At 39.1% G+C, this 17,160-nt stretch overlaps 1 protein-coding gene across 1 annotated transcript in view; it reads left to right on the top strand.

The window, feature by feature from the left end:
• MAN2A1 (mannosidase alpha class 2A member 1) overlaps nucleotides 1-17,160 on the top strand; it is a 133,394-nt gene that overhangs the window by 109,598 nt on the left and 6,636 nt on the right. Inside the window, exon 20 of the mRNA XM_068666363.1 lies at nucleotides 10,783-10,977. Within this exon, the coding sequence (XP_068522464.1) occupies nucleotides 10,783-10,977 (195 nt within the window). The remainder of the gene's footprint in view (nucleotides 1-10,782; nucleotides 10,978-17,160) is intronic.

Genomic DNA, 17,160 nt, shown 5'->3' on the forward strand with positions numbered 1-17,160 from the left:
AAAATTTGAGGCTTTTGAGATGATCATGGAAGAAACAAATAACATTTTCTGTGCATCCCTTTCATACCAGAACACAATGCATCCTCTTCTAGAGCCTTGCCTTGTAAATCTAGCTGTTTGGTGTTTTTATTGTTATTGATTTTATTAGTATACATACATATAGTGCTTTGTTTGAAGAGATATTCAGCTGTGTGCTAGTTCTTGACAGCCTTTCTTAAAATACTAAACTTAAATGATGATTATCTCTACGAAGTAGATGATATTTTATTTCTTATGATGGAAGTTTGTGTCTGCTGTTCAACAACAGTGTTAACATTTATGTGCAAACACTATTTTTTTCAGGCTAACACCATCCTCATTTTTATGCCAGGGCACTTAACAGCTTAATTGTTTCAAATACTGTTTCTTTCCTGACACTTCGATAAAGAGGTGTTATAGAAGGATTCTAAATAAAGACTGATTTATCTCCAAGTTCTAGTCATCGTCCAGAACTATAGGGAGTGAAAGTCCTCATCCTCCAACAGGGCAGCAGCCACTCGTAGCTGGCTCATTGTTAAAGAGGTAGCAAAGAGGATAGATAGCCTTTTTCTGATTTCTGGACTTACAGCTGTGCCTCATTTTTTGTACATACAGATGCAATGAGTTACATTATTTCCTTTGGGTGTTTTTATTTCTCTTCACTTGTGTGTACCCATCTGCCTACTCTGTTCAGAAGGACAATATTCTGCTTCATAGTATGCATAGTATTAAAGCTGTTTTTCCCACTAGCCCACATAATTGGACAAAGTGGAAGTGTAGGTCTTTTCAGCAGCTGCTCTGAGTTGGTGCAGTTAGAGCTCTTAAATCTAAATCTTGCTGTATCACCTCTTCTAGAAAGACCTAGTAATTCCTTCTGAAAGCTTTGGTGGTAGGACAGAGTCCTTCAAAAAGGAAGGAGAAAGTCTGTGTGTTGGGCTTCTTTTCCTTGCATTCTCAACTGAAATAACTATAGAGAGAGAATCCCCTTGCATACAGAACAAACAATTTATATTTTATATTTCAAGTAATTTCTATTGGGGAAGCAAGAACTTCCCCATCAGCAGCAAATTTCCAATGCAAATATAGCCTTTCTGGAAAACAAAAATTAGGAGATATCATGGGGTAACTTCTGTCTTGATCATCACTTTGGTGAGCTACTCCACCGTTGAAGGAGAACCCCAGAAAAATTCTGATCTCTGTGTTCAACTGGGAGCATAAGGTCTTGCCAGTCAGTAGGAAACAAAATCTGGAACCATGTCCTTTCACATCTCTGGCATTGGTTATTTCTTTAGATTTTAAGTCCATCCTCCTTCCTCCTGCATCATTACTGGAAAACACAAACACTGTAAGAATAATGAGAAAAGAAGAAATCAAATTGGTTGGGAGAGTCTATAAATTTTATTTTATTTTTTTTCTTGAAAAAGGATGTCATGCTGCTTACCTGCTTTTGTGATCCCTTTCATATAGCTGTACTGATGTCCTGCATAGTTGTCAGCCTCTAAGTATGGTGGTGTGCTTATGGTCCCAGTGGCTAGTTACTTTGTCTGCTCCAGAAAATATATGTTTGTTCTCTATGGAGTGTGACTGACTATGGCATCTGACTAACGACTCAATTAAACATGAGGATCTGACAGTGATCAAAGGAGCAGCAATAAATGGAGCAACCCAAGGATTCTAACCAGGGAGGAAAGGAACACACTGAATTGGCTACACCTGAGACTGCCAAATGAGGACAATTGTTACTAGTGTGAAACCTGACAAGGTGACTCATCAGAAAACGCTTTATGAAGACTAGGGAGGTTATCTCCTAAAAGAATATGAGATACTTGTTATTGGGTTGTTCTGTGGAAAAGACATAGGAGGGGAGAGAGAAGGATTGAAGGCAAGCAAATGTGGGAACACAGAGGGAAAAGGGAAATACAAGGATCTGTGCTTGGTCACTACAGTCTATCCTCATTCTTTTATTAGCTCACCAATTAGTTTGAGCTTGTAAGGGTAATTAAATAATTTCATGTCAGATTAGGAAAGTAGAATAAGAGGTCTACTTTTTAGTTATTGAAGAGAGAGGCCATGGGATTGAGGAATCAACAGAACCGTCTGATGGTTACTGGAAAGTCTCTTATGCATGCATGAGAACTGCTGGAAAACTTCAAACTGGCGTGTAGGGGGTTTGCACCTACAAGGAGGTGAAGTCTGATATGGTGAATGGTTAAGAAGCCTAAGATCCAAGCCTGGATATCAGCCAGACTTAAAGTCCACATTGACTATTGAGGCATCAGCAGTGTACTTGTGAATCAAGAAAGTGATGGTGTCTGACTAGCGAGCTTCAGACCTTGTCAGCTGTAGGGTAAAAGCAGGACCAGATTGTTCTGCTCATGTTTCTGCGTGCTCTGTGGGTGCTGGTAAAGGCTCTGCTCTCTTTTCATTTGTGTGGCCAGTCATATATGTGGTATGTGTGTGCCTACCGAGGATACATGCTATGCCTTGCTCCTGCCTGGACTGGAACACAGGACCACAGCAGTCTGCCACCTATCAAACTGGGATCAGAGGAGAACTCTGGTCTTAAAGACCCCCAAGTTTAATTCTATCAGACTGGGGAAGAGCAACTTCCATGGGTACAAAGTTCGTTGAATTTGGTTATTTGTAGACATCACAGGGTTCCTCACCTGCAGTCTTAGTACCAGCTCTGTTGGTTCAGAAACTTTGTGATGATTTTAGAGTTACCGTGAACCAACTTGCAGCCTTGTGGACAGTGCCTCAATTTTTATTTCCTTTATAATCAGCCTTCAGGGACCCCTGTCACCTTGTGTGGCACAAATATGTTCCTGGTGTAATAGCTTTCAACTCAATTGATGGAAAATATTACATTCTGAGAGATAAAAACATTGTATCAATTCTCGTCTGCTCAGTCCAGTCCTTTGCTGGTCAAAAAACTAAGCTATCAAAAAAAAAAATGAAATCCACATTAAAATTCTCAAAAAAGTACTTGAAACACATCACCAAAAGAATTTATGCTTTGATATGCAAAACTGTAACATAACTGATGAATGTTTCATTGCTAACAAATATATATATATATGTGTGTGTGTGTGTGCGTGCACTATTCAGACAGATCCAGTATTTATATTTTTCAGGATCTTTGTCCCCCAGGATTTCAGGAAATACTTTAATGCTCTACTATAGCAGAAAATAACCTGCACTAGTATTTTTGTTTATAGGCCTCATAAGATTTCAGGGTACCTGCCTGTTCAGTAGGCGCATTTGTGGCTGGTATTTCTGGTTGCAATTTATCTAGGTTTCCCTAAGAGTGTAATTCATTGTAGAAGACCTGCTTCTGCTTTTTTACAAAGCACTTGAAAATTGTTCTGCTGAGGAATCTTGTGCAGCTTCAAGTTCTTAAGTGTTCTGAATCCCCAAAGAAGATCTTCCTATTGCCTTATCTGGTTTCCAAACAGTCTTGGTATATCCCCCTACAACCACTAGCCAGTTTGGAAGCTGATAGAAGTGATGAACAGTGTTTTATTTGACCTGCAGTTACGTTGGCCAAGCATGGCACTCTTGGTCACTGAAAAAAAAAAATATTTGCATCAGAAGAAAAAAAGATTTTTCTATTGTACTTCTTGCTTCTGAAAAGAGATGAATGTTTGGAGATGCATTGTAGACTGAAGGAGATCTGAATATGTTTTTCACAAAGGGTTAATACAGAGCTGTGAATAATCCAACTGCTTTAGAAGGAGGATTGACATAAGCATTTTAACATGCAAGATTCTTCCTTTCAGTCTGCATTGGTGTCTAATTGCTATTTGTTCCACAGTGGGTTTAAACCCCATTATCTGATACCCTTCTTGCCATCTCAAAGGCATCAGTTTTTACAGGCACACTAAAATCCAGTTCCAGACAGAGACATCAAACAAAAGGGAATACCTATGCATCCATATCTGGAGGACTTTTTGGTGATCTCAGAACCTGCCAGAAACAACCATACTTTTTGCATTACAATGTACAACTTCAAATGAATTTTAAAAAAGTACATTGGATTTTTGCTTGATGAGGTAACGCCCAGGCAGTCTTGCATGTAAAGCCTACACACAAGTTGAAACAATTTAGTGCTATATATCATGAATTTGACTAATATTGTTCCCAAATAAAATCTGAATTTCTAAACATAGATTCATAGAATCATTAAGATTGGAAAAGCCCTCCAAGATCGTCTGGTCCAATCATCCCCCTCCCACCAACGTCACCCACTAAACCTTGTCCCTAAGCACCAGGTTCAACCCTTCCTGTAACACTCGTGGTGATGGTGACTCCACCACCTACCAAGGCAACTTGTTCCAATGCCAGACTATTCTTTTCAAGAAATTTCGCCTGATTTCCAACCTTAACCTCCCCTGGCGCAACTTGAGACCTCTAGTCCTATCATGTGTGAGAAGAGGCTGACCCCCAGCTCCCCACACCTTCCTTTCAGGCAGTTGTAGAGAGCAATGAGGTCTCCCCTGAGCCTTCTCTTCTCCAGACTAAACATCCCCAGCTCCCTCAGTCCTCACAGGGCTTGTGTTCCAGGCCCTTCACCAGATTCGTAGCCCTTCTCTGGACACGCTCCAGGGTCTCGATATTTCTTGTAGTGAGGGGCCCAAAACTGAACACGGTACTTGAGTACTCCTGAAATAGAGAACCCTTTACAGAGTTAAGGATTCACGATGTTTGGTCCTGGGGAAGAATGTATGCATTTTAAAGGTAAGGCAGCTATCCTTACCTATTTTGTGTTTTTGTTACATGTTTTAAGACTGCTTATTCACATAGTCAATGTTGTCTGTGATTATGTTTCACATTTATAAGCTGGCTACTGCAGTATCACCCACCCAGTTTCTTACATAGAAGCTGCATCTCAACAGACATACAGACAAATTGTCAGTCTTTGAATTGCACAGGAAGAAACAAATTCTTCTTTCTGTGTTTGTCTTTGGAGGCTGACCATATCAGTTGCTGTCAGTTGCTACATTATGATTGAGAGAGATTTAATAACACTGCCTGTGTCTATTTTGGGACTAGAAATGCTCTGAAGAGTCTTTTTACTTCACAGATTAGATTTTCCAGTCTAAAAGCATTCTTCTTCTGCCAGTGGTGGATTTTATGAATTTGTAAAAGAGAAAGTTGATTAAAAAAAAACACACAACATGAGAGTAAGAGACTTTTCTACCAGGAATAGTCCAGATGTTTTGGTATCAGACTCTTTTGATCTTCATCCTTTGATTTAGCAGGCCCAGAACTGCATCTGTTCCCAGATTTTGTCTGAATGTACTGAGATCCAAAGTCAGCATCCACTTTTCAGCATGTTTCATGAAACTGTTTGGATGCTGGTTGTTTTGGAGTAGTAAGCAAGTTTCCTTCCAGATTTGGGCAGTTGTACTTGACAGAGAAAAATCTAGAAGAGGACTAAATAGTCAAGATTTGTGATTTGATATTCCATCTGCCCCAGTTTGCTTTCCTTATTTTTTAAGGCTTCTTGCCTGTGTTGAGAAGTTAATTGTTTCTCTGTCAGCATCAACTGAAGCCCAATTATCAACTGTATCAGCTTTACTTTATTCTCTACAGTGTCTTCCATTCTTTCTTCCATTCAATTACTAAAGGATTTCTGAAGAGTCTAATTAATGTTTTTCCCCTCTAATTAAGGACCCCACTTCCTTAGTTTAAGCTCTTAACAGAAAACCCTTTGAGTCTTTTCTTAATAAGTTCCATCTTTGCTTTATTGATAGAATGGCTCTTGTCTTCCATAAGGACACTCTTTATAGATGAGGCCATTTTTAGAACTTGTTGCTGGCTGTTACCTAAGGTTCTATTGGACTCTGTGTGTGTGTGGTTTCTTTTTTTTTTTCTCTTTTGTCTCTAAAAATAAAATTCAGAATTATTTGGCTTACTTCTGATGAGAAAGAAGGGTCCTTGGGATTTGTATTCATTATTACTCGGTCACTGGGGGGGCTATATTTCAGAGCAGACTGTTTCTAATTGGATAACTGTATATGCATGTGCTACAAGGTAGTTTAGAAAGGCAGTGTTTACTTTGATTAGAGCTCATTAAGCCAGCACTCAGCTATATCAGTGGCATTTGTCAGAATCTTGCCAATACATAATGTTTGTAAAGCTGCCAGTGGAGCTCCATTCACACTTTGAGTGTTAAACACAGTCATTGAAGTTGAGGAAACAATGCCACTTTTGAGAGCAGTACTTTAATTAGATGGAGACTGTGGGACTTTTACGTAGTATTAGCAGGGTACTGCTGAAAGCTACCCAGGTTGTGAATGTAGATACAGAGTAACTGTTCTTCCAAATCTGTTGTGTTTACGTGAAGAACCTTATTTTCTCTGGCTTTCCTCAGAGCATTGAGTTTTGTATCAATTTACTAAGAGGACAAAGGCATACTCCGATCCTTTTATGACTGTGATGCATATAGGAGGGGAACAGGCTTTGAAGTGTTCCTTCTGGAACTTTTGTAATAGCACTGTCTTGACAATGTTCGTAAAACCCCTTTTCTTTATTTAGTCTCCTGGCAGCTTTTGATACCTGCTTTACTCTCCATTCCTATTGCTAATACAGACGTAGATTCACTGAATTACCTCCCCTGGGAAGAGATGACTGCACTTGTTCTGTTGGTGCTTACTGTCATTCCAGATGTGGGAATACAAGATTCGTGATAAAAATCTCCATTTTAGTGCAGCTTTTAAAAGTTTGAATTTTGGATAATGCTCAAGTTGAATGTTTATGACTGTGATAAAATAAGTAAACACAGCAGGAACAAAGATCAGCCAAGTTGATTCAGCTCTAGTTCTAGCATTTGCCAGAGTACTTCAAGACTGTGTTTCCCTAAAATCATCAGTTGAAGAATCTGGAAAGATAGGAGCCACTCTTTATGGTTTTGTTAAGGGTTTTCTGACAACTTTTTCCCTTTGCCCACTGGCAGTTAATGATTCTCTCCCACACACATTCTTCCTGAAGGTTTTCGGTTCCTTTCCTCCCATCTTTCCTGGTTTCTCAACTGCTACTTACATTGCCGCATTTTTATCATAAAAATACCTTTCTTATTTACATTACTTCTGTTAGCCTTAGAGCAGGCCTTGAAGGATTCTGTCCTAGAAGATTGTCCTGCCCTATCTTTTAGAATTAGAATAGTTCAACTGGAAGAAGCCTACAGAGATTGAGTCCTACTGCCTGACCACTTCAGGGCCAAACAAAGGATAAAACATATTAATCGGGGCATTGTCCAAATGCCTCTCAGACACTGAAAGGCATGGGGCATCAATGACCTTGCTTGGAAGCCTGTTCCGGTGTTTCACCACCCTCATAGTAAAGACATTTTTCCTAGTGTCCAGTCTGAACCTCTTCTGGCACAGCTTTGTGCCATTACCATGTGTTTTGTCCTTATGTTACTGGGGGAAGAGACCGGCACCTCCTTCTCCACTTCCCCTCCTCAGGAGGTTGTACAGACCACGACATCTTCTCTGAGCCTTTTTTTTTTTTTTCCACCAAACTAGACAACCCGAGTACCTTTAGCTTCTCCTCCTAGGACATGACTTCCAGCCTCTTTACCAGCTTTGCTGCTGCCCTCTATACACTTTCCAAGTACCTTGAGATCCTTTTCACATTGTGGAGCCCAGAACTGCACACAGTAGTCAAGGTGAGGCTGTACCAATGCTAAATATAGTGGGAGCATCACCACTTTTGACTGGCTGGTGATGCTGTGTTTAACACACCCCACAATGTGGTTTGCCCTCTTGGCTGCCAGGGCACACTGCTGGCCATGCCAAGCCTGCTGTCACCAGCACCCCCAGGTCCCTTTCTGCTGAGCTGCTCTCCAGCCATTTGTCTCCTAGTACTTGTGTCCAGCATTACTGTATCCCAGGTGCAGTGTCTGACATTTTCCTGTGTTGAAATTAATGTCATTGATATCTGTCCAATGCTCCAATGTATCTAGATCCCTTTGCAATGCCTCTTGTCCCTCAAGAGGGTCAACTTCTAGCCGTGGCTGAGAACTCATCTAGAACTTTGAGCATTTTCTTACTTTTATGTCAGCTAATGCACAGATTTGTCTCCCTTTTTTTTTTTCCTGTGCTCCTGATCTCTGGGATTTGTGAAAGATCTTGACTCGTGGATGTCATGTCTTGTGTTAACATATAAGATATTTTTCTATACAAGGAGCAGAAGCTTTCAGAAAGCTCTCACTTCTGTTCATCTCAAATGACCTTGGTGGCATTTTCTGAGGAACATCTGCTTCTGAAATTCAGGGCATCTAAATGAGTTCTGTTTGTTTTTGCCAAGCGCTGTACTTCCAGTTGTAAAGTTGGAGCTAGCAGAATGATTTTCAAGTCGCTGTTCCATTAGTGAACTGTAGCCCTTCTCCAGGTAAGTATGTGGGATGTCTTACAGTAAGAATTTGCATGTAGGTAAAACATGTAAAAGGAGAGAAAAATAAGTTGTTTTTGTGAAGGCTTACCATTCTTCCTCTTTCCAACTTTTGAGTCCCTTATAGCTGAAAAATCTAGAGTTAAGGAGACCATTGGTGCATATGGGGCATGCTGCTTTTTGACACGTTTGTAGTGTATGTTAGGTAGTGGTCAAAAGCAGGAAAGGGAATGGATAAACCTGAATTCTAGCAGGATCTCTGATCTCAAATGCTTTGGAGTATGCATGCCCACAGGTCAAAAATGCACATAAGGAACTAATCTTAAGTAATGGTGGTTGCTGGATGGTCATTTTCTCTTCTGCTGTTTCTCGGGTACTGTACCTGGAATTAGGAACCAGCTGCAAGAGCTCTGGATAGTAGGATGAATATATTATTTGACTGATTCAAAATGCAAGTAATCAGCTTCTTTTACAGAAAAAAAATGTTTGAAGAATAATAAGAAAACCGATGATAGAATAATATGACCTACTTTAGCACATAAATGGCAACAGAGCAAACAGTCAGTGTTCTTTTGGGGTCAAACAGTGAACTCTTCTTTAAAAAAAACATGTATATGCATGTTTCCTTGTGGTTAGGGAATGCATGCAGTCATTTGAACTAAGACAGCTTTAGCTGTATTTAAAGCAAGCTTGCTCATATTTTAATGGGAAAGGGGAGAATAATGACAAGAATGTTTGCCAGAGATGCTGAACTATTTAAGGTAATAGAAAAAAATCAAGGCTAACAGTGGGATTGGAAAAGGACTTCAAACTGATTAAGCATGCGGTAAAATGGCAGAAGAAGTCAATGTAGATAAATGTGTGCAGTGATGCACATGAGGGAGCAATCCTCTACAACTATTAGCTATTGCCATTTTTGGAATGGAATTTGGGATCATGATAAATCTATAACAATATTAGCCTCAGTGCTTAGTAGCTGCATAAGAGGCTAACACTGTTAGTCATTACTGAGAAAAGAACCAAGAACAAAGCAGAGATTACCCAGTGACATCAACTCAGCTCTGGCATATGTTAAATTGCTACACTGTCAGATGCATTTAATGCTTGTGCAAAGGTATAAATAAATATGCATGCACACCTCAAAACAGGAATTACTATTATGGTTGTTCATTATAAACTGATAAATACTTCCCCCCCCCCCCTCCCCCCTTTGCTTTAAGTGTCTCCCATTTATTATTTCCATGTTTTCAACCCACCATAAAATGCAAATTTAAGATCACAAAGTTTAGGATGCTGTATTGTCGGTAAACTTTCTTCAGAGTTTTCACTAAAAATCACCTAACTACAAATAAGTAGGGATTTGTCTGATGAAGTATGTGAAGAAAAATAAGTGCAAAAGCAAATTTTCACGTTCCTACCTTGTTTTTCCTAACATTCTAAAACTGAAAGTGCCTTGTAAAGTTTCGTTGTTTTCTTTTCTGGCTTTTGTAAAGCTTTGAATTACTGCTGTGAACGTGAGGAATTAATCGTTTCAGGGCTTGTGACACAGTTTCTGCAGCCATGTTCAAGGCACTCCAAGTAAAACTTCGTAAAAACTGTGGACGGAGTCCTTTCAGTTCCTGCTGGTGTGATGCTGAAATGAAACTGCTGAATGTGAATTCTTTTTTATTGCCACCAAGGCAAAGATAATAGTTGCAACACTCCACAACAACCCTCCCTATTCCCTAATATATATATATATATATATAAAATATTATATATATATATATATATTATAATATATATTATATATATATATATATATATATATATATATATATATGTATATATATATATATATATAATAGGGGGGGAGGAAGGGGGGATGTAGTTTTTTCTTTTTTTGATCTAAAAAGAAAGGGAGAGGTAGGATACAGGTTAGATGAATCTGAAAAAGGAAGAAAAAATAAGAAATATAGGATAGAAAAATAATGTAATAAAAGAAGCCTGCAGAAGACTAGCTTGCTGTCAGTATTCAGGTAAATACTGGAACATATAGAACAAGTTACTAGAGTAGTAACTTGCTTGTTTCGCTAAACTGTGTTGTTTATGCGAGAGCTAACTTGAAAGACTGCACAATTGTGTAAAAAGAGATACCTTAATTATCATTTTGAAAGATGTACTAATACTTGTAAATCATGAGGGTTTCCTAATATTAGAAAAAAGAGAATTTGTGGATAATCAGAAATTTCCAAAAGTAATTAAACAGATAATCTATAAAATTTTCTATTAAATTAGTGGATTCATATGTAAAGGAAAGTATTTAGAATTTTAGACATGTTGGTATAGTAACTTGATCTTGAAAATATTTTGTCTTGTGTTTTGCAGAATGAAGAGAAGGCATCAGTCAGTTTTCCCTCACTTCTTAGCCATATGACTTCGTCTTTCTTAAATCATCCTGTAATTGTGATGACAACATATGCAGATTCAGGTGTCCCGGAGATGCTGAATACTTTTTCTCCACTCATGTCATCTATGCCTTGTGACATTCATATAGTTAATCTGAGGACAATCCAGTCAAAGGTAAGGTCAAAAGGATCTTTTAACAAGCAAACTTTTTAATATAGTCCAATCAAATACTTTATTCTAGGAAAGTAATTTATAAATTTCTTATTTGATAAATTGTATAGTAATTACTAGTTTTTGTTAAGGTTAGTAAACTTTGGGTACAATCATTTTTGCTTTTAATAAAGCATGTTGTTTAAAATCCCTCTGATTCCATTTGGTAGGCTTAACAAAAAATAGCCATATTATAGCACCCACTGGAATAAATTCTTACAGTATTTTTAAGCTTCGGTATAAGACCTATTTTAATTATGCTAACAACAGCTTATATTCTATAGTTCCTGTGAAACTGTTCTCTGGTATGTCTAAAAATCAAATCCAAACCTGTTCCATATCTTTTTGCTGTTGTTGTTTTTGTTTTTCTCTGCAAAAGAACTTACACAATTGTAAACATCATATGTAATTTTTCTGTTTGATAAGCCACAGAGGAAGTGCTTTGTCCCTCCTACTTCCACCAGGCCTTGTAAAAATTCTTTTCAGCTTTTTCAACACCTTTTAAAATGTGGGCGTCTAAACTTCACACTGTATCTCAGTATTTCTCACCAGTGGTGTTACCATAGATGAAATCCCTTTTTAATTCTGCCACACTTAGATACTTACAGACTACAGTTGTCCCTGCTCCCTTGGAGCCTCTATGGTGGCTGAGGTAAAACTGCTCATCAATAATGACCTCAAATCATATTCAGAATATTTGCAAAACTTTCCATTAATTACTGTAAATGTATCAGTTACGCAGTTCATCATTTTCATTTTCATTCTTTATTTTAGAACTTAAACAATCAGTTCACTTCTCACACTTTGTTAGTAGTTCAATGTCATATGAACTCCTTCAGCTATGACTGTTTCTTATTTTGAATTTCAAAGTGAACTAACTCTTGATTCTGTGGGTCTTATGTCTTTGAAGAGTTAGGAAGAAGCTTCATACTGAATTAAATCGTTATGTGAAGTGTATGTTCCACGCTTTGCTGTAAAATCTTTTCATTTTCCTCAGCCAGTTCAGCACTGCCTTTTTTCTTCAGCACATCAGGTCTGGTACAGACCTTCATGAACATGACAACTTTTCCACTTTGGGGCCTAAATTTCTTCCCCATGTTTGTATAATTTGGTAATGAAACCCGTGAAATGGAAGACTGGCTCTGCATCAACCATTTTGTTCAATATTACTCATAGATGAATTTTACTACTTTATCTGTGCTATTCCAGCCATATTATCCCAGTTGGCAGAAGATTTTTAGAGGCTATGCTTTTTCCCTGTCCACCACAGTGTAGTTCAATGGTTACTTGACTGACAGCTCCCAAGTTCACAGCATTATGCTGTGCACTTCAAAGTGAAAATTATTAGTATTCATAAGATACAGGCACTATCATTATAGGTACGGAACAGTTCTTCCCCACAGCGGAAATGGTACTATGCTATGCAAAGAATGTCTTGCATACCAAAAGGACCTTTTCAGTTTCCTCCTCGCTTTCTGCTTCCTTTTCCCATCTTCCAAGAATCTGAATGACGAATGCCATAATTCTGGCTAATTGATGCAGTGCAGTTTTTTCCAGAATTTAGATTATTTATATATTGCTTTAGCTGTTGAGTCATAGAATCAGAGAATCATTTAGGTTGGAAAAGACTTCAAGGTCATCAAGTCCAACCATCACATCACTCTAGAAGTCCACTTATAAACCATGTTCCTAAGTGCCACACCCACATGTTTCTAGAATACCTCCAGGGATGGTGACTCCACCACCACCCTTGGCAGCCTGTTCTAATAACTAACCACCCTCTCTGTAAAGAAATTCTTCCTCCCCTGGCACAAGTTGAGTCCGTTGCCTCATGTCCTATCACTTTTCACCTGAGAAAAGAGACTGACACCCTCCCCACTTCAACCTCCTGTCAGGTAGTTATAGAGAGAGCAGTGAGGTCTCCCCTCAGTCTCTTTAAGACTAAGCAGTCCCAGTTCCCTCACCTCATGCATCTTGTTCTCTAGTCCCTTCACCAGCTTTGTAGGTCTCCTCTACACACCCTCCGGCACCTCGATGTGCTTCTTGTAGTGAGGGGCCCAAAACTGAACACAGCACTCGAGGTGCGGTCTCAGCAGTGCTGTGTACAGGGGACTAAACCCTTCCCTAGTCCCACTGGCCACACAATTTGTGATGTAGGCCAGGATGCCATTGGCCTTCTTGGCCACCTGGACACACAGCTGGCTCGTGTTCAGCTGGCTGTCGGCCAGCACCCCCAGGTCCTTTTCTGCTGGGCAACTTTCCAGACGCTCTTGCCTGAGCCTGTACTGCTGCATGGGGTTGTTACGAGGCACCTGGCATTTAGCTTTGTTGAATGTCATGTAATTGGCCTTGGCCCCTCAGTGCAGTCTATCCAGATCCTTCTGCAAAGTCTTCTTGCCCTGAAGTCTATCAATATTCCCACCCAACGTGGTGTGTTTGGCAAGCTTACTGAGGGTACACTTGATCGTCTCACCAAGATTGTTGATAAAATATTAAAGAGAACCGGCCCCAGTCCTGGGGAACATCACTTGTGACTGGATGCTAACAGGATTTAACTGCATTAACAATGACCCTTTGAGCCCAGCCACTATTTTTTTTTTTTTTTTTTTTACCAACTAGACAGTTCATCCTTCCAAGCCATGAGTAGTCCTTTTCTGTAGGAGAAGGCTGTGATTCTGTAGGAGAAGGCTTTGACATTTGCCAGCCTCCAGTCATCTGGGACCTTTCTTGTTAGCCAGCACTGATGGTAAATTTTTGAAAGTGACTCAGCAAACACTTCTGCCAGCTCCTTCAGTACCCTTGAGTGGATCCCCTCTGGCCCTATAGATTTTTGGGTATCCAAATGGTGTAGTAGGTCGCTAGCCATTTCCACCAGGCTCACGAGGTCTTAATTGTGCTCCTTGTCTCTGACTTCCAGCACAGTGGGCTAGGTACCCTGAGAAGTGGACTTTCTAAGAAAAACTGAGGCAAAAAAGGCATTAAGTACCTCAGCTCTTGTCACTATGTTTTCCCCCACACTGAATAAAGGATGGAGATTCTCCTTAACCCCCCCCCCCCTTTTTTTTGTTGTTTCTATCTTTATAAAAACATTTTTTTAATTGTCTTTCAGTGTAGTAGCCAAGGTAAACTCTAGCTGTCATTGTCCCTTTGAATTGACATCCCTGCAGAACATCTGTGATCAAGGGCTGAGAACTCCATCATCTCATGATCCCTGTTTCCAAGGTGGCCTCCAACCATCACCCACAAAGCCTTTGCTATGGACAACAGTTCAAGTGGGGCACCTTCCCTAGTTTGTTCCCTCTCTACCTGTGTCAGGAAGCAATCCTCTGCACATCCTAGGAATCTCCATTTGCTACTTCTCGGCCATACTGTATTTCCAGTAGATGTCAAGGAAGTTGAAGTCTCTCATGAGAATGACTGCTAGCAATTGCAATACTTCTATATCCTTACAGAATGTTTCTTATGCTTCTTCATCCTGGTCTGTACCACACTCCTACCACAGTATCTCCCATGTTGGCTTTTCCCTGACTTACCCAGAGACACTCAGCCTTTTCATCACCGTAACTAAGCTCCACGGAGTCCAAACCTTCCTCAATGCAGAGGGCTATCCCGCCTCCTCTTCTTTCTGGCATATCTCTCCTGAAGAGTCTGAAGCTATCCATCACCGTGCTTCAGTTGTGTGAGCCATCCTGCCATGCCTCTATCATGAAGTCTATGATATCACAGCCCTGAGACTGGGCTAAAAATTCCAGTTCCCCCTGCTTATTTCCCATGCTACGGGCATTTGCTCAGAGGCATTTAAGTTGAGTCCCTGATAAAACTCACATGGCTGGCATTCCTTTTGTGTTGCTCTTCAGGAGTTCTTCCTGTTCCTTTTGCTATCCCTGAGCAGCCATTGCTAATGCTGACATCAACGTTACCCTTCCCCAGAAACTTCAGTTTAAAATTTTTTTCACCAGATTGGCAGGTCTCTTTCTCTCCTCAGACAGAGCTCCCCATCATCTCCCAGTAGATGAGGTTTCTCAAGATCCAAGACCTGCCCCTCCACTCCCCCACATGCGACTGCCCACTTGAAACTGATTTTTAAGAAGTGATATTACAATTTCACATAAAGGGGTACCAAAACAAAAGTATTAGTATTTAAGGTAGAAGTTAGAATGCATGAAAATGCATTAAAGCGTAAATGAGAAAAAGGGAATTTCTAGTTTTCCGATCCTCTCAGAGGGGGAAAAAAAATGCTATTGTTTTAAGATACATGATCCTGTCATGGAAGAGTCCAATGTCTTATTGTTTGTTTGTCAAAGATTTTGCCTACTGTAAGTAGACAGGACCTCAAGATTTAAAAACTGATTGCATTTGTCCATTTATACTGAATATAAGTGCATATTTTTGTCATGTTATTTGAACTTTGTGATGCATGCCTGTTAGCTTACAGTAATCAGATAAAAAATGTTTAAATGTTTTTTTCTCTCTCATCCAAATTTTAGCAGCATTGCCTTGGGATACTGTTTATAAGGAAGCTTAGGATTTTTAATTTTTTTTTTTCCTGCTAGCAGCCTGATATGAGGATAGCATTTTACTTCTCAGAGATCAAAATCAAATCAAGCTTTGACAGCTCTTCCAAGAAAGGCAGTCAGAGATTTGATAGTATGGTAGTTAGGGAATTTTTGTCTTCATAACAATGTGAAGCTTCACAAGACTAAAGATATTCCTGTTTGCTAAAATTTGAGAAATTTGTTACAGGTTTTCATGCAGATGGCATAGTCATGTTTAGAAGGTATATGTGACATAAATTGGGTTCATCCTTGCTCAGATGTTCCCTTAGGCATTCATAGACCTAATATAATTTACCTAGCGATGATAGTAGAAGAGATAAGTTATAGTAGATGTGGAGACTGGCAGTTTGCTCAGTCTTAAGACAGATTAGCACAGCTTAGGTGTGTTGTTTGCTTCTTCTTTTTTACTTTTTTTGTTTACACTTGGATGCTATCTGCATGTTAAAGTCCTGGGAAGTCTAAAAGGTTGTCTGCTATACCATAGGTGTTTATACTTGGCAGAACTCACTTTCTGAAGGTGTCATTAATTGTTTATTACCTTTGTGTTGTAAACATTTTTAATCTTAATTAAGATAATATTTAATTTTAAAAACTTAAGAGATGAAATATTCATGCCATCATTTGAAATGCATTTGTTATGCAGATGACAAAAAGGTAATTCTACAGGATATAGAGAAAGTGTTGATATTCATTACTCTCTTGTCATTTTTAACATCAATTTACCCCATAGGAAGTCAAGCTTTTGCAGCATGAATTTTAATATTTCTCTAATCTGATGTTTAGGCAAATAATAATACTTTGTGTGCATAAAAATGTCTACTTTTAAGTGCAAACGTTTTGCCACATCAGTGACAGTGAAGAAGTTGGGAATCAGAGTTGGAGACTGAAAATAATTTTTTTTGGCATCATTATTATTAACTTAATATAGGAAGTTCCAATAAACAATATAAGAACTTTTTCAACTACCAAGGATATATTACACATATTAAACCTATTTAAATTGTCTGACTGTAGATACCATACATTAATTAAGAACAGGATTTTAGGTGGTTATAAGTAAGCTATTTATGAAAATCTTATCAAACTGAGATTTGTTCAGGCTTTGTAAACTATGCAAATGTTTTACTGCAAAATATCTAATTTCAAGTCCAAATAACATGAGTAAATTTTTGCTATTTTAAATGGAAATTTCCTTAGAAGACACTTAAGTTCATCAGTTTTCCATTTTTTATCATCTGAATGAATATTTAGTAATGTGAATTTGTTATACTATGAAGCAGTGACGTACTGTGGTTTAAAGAAGCTGGTTCAGGCTGTTCCGAGATGTACTTTATTAGGAGAAACTTGGTTTGGAACTGAAGCCTTAATCTAATGATACCTTTTGTTTGTTACACCTCCAAGAGTTAAAAATCAAAAAAAGAATAATCATAGAGTCATAAAATGATTTGGATTGGAAGGGACCTTCAAGACCATCCAGTTCCAAACCCCTGCCATGGGCAGGGACACCTCCCACCAGACCAGGTTGCCCAAAGCCCCATCTACCCTGGCCTTGAGCACCTCCAGGGATGGAGCATCCACAGCTTCTCTGGGC

Source organism: Anas acuta, chromosome Z (assembly GCF_963932015.1).
Source record: "Anas acuta chromosome Z, bAnaAcu1.1, whole genome shotgun sequence".
Lineage (NCBI taxonomy): Eukaryota > Metazoa > Chordata > Aves > Anseriformes > Anatidae > Anas > Anas acuta.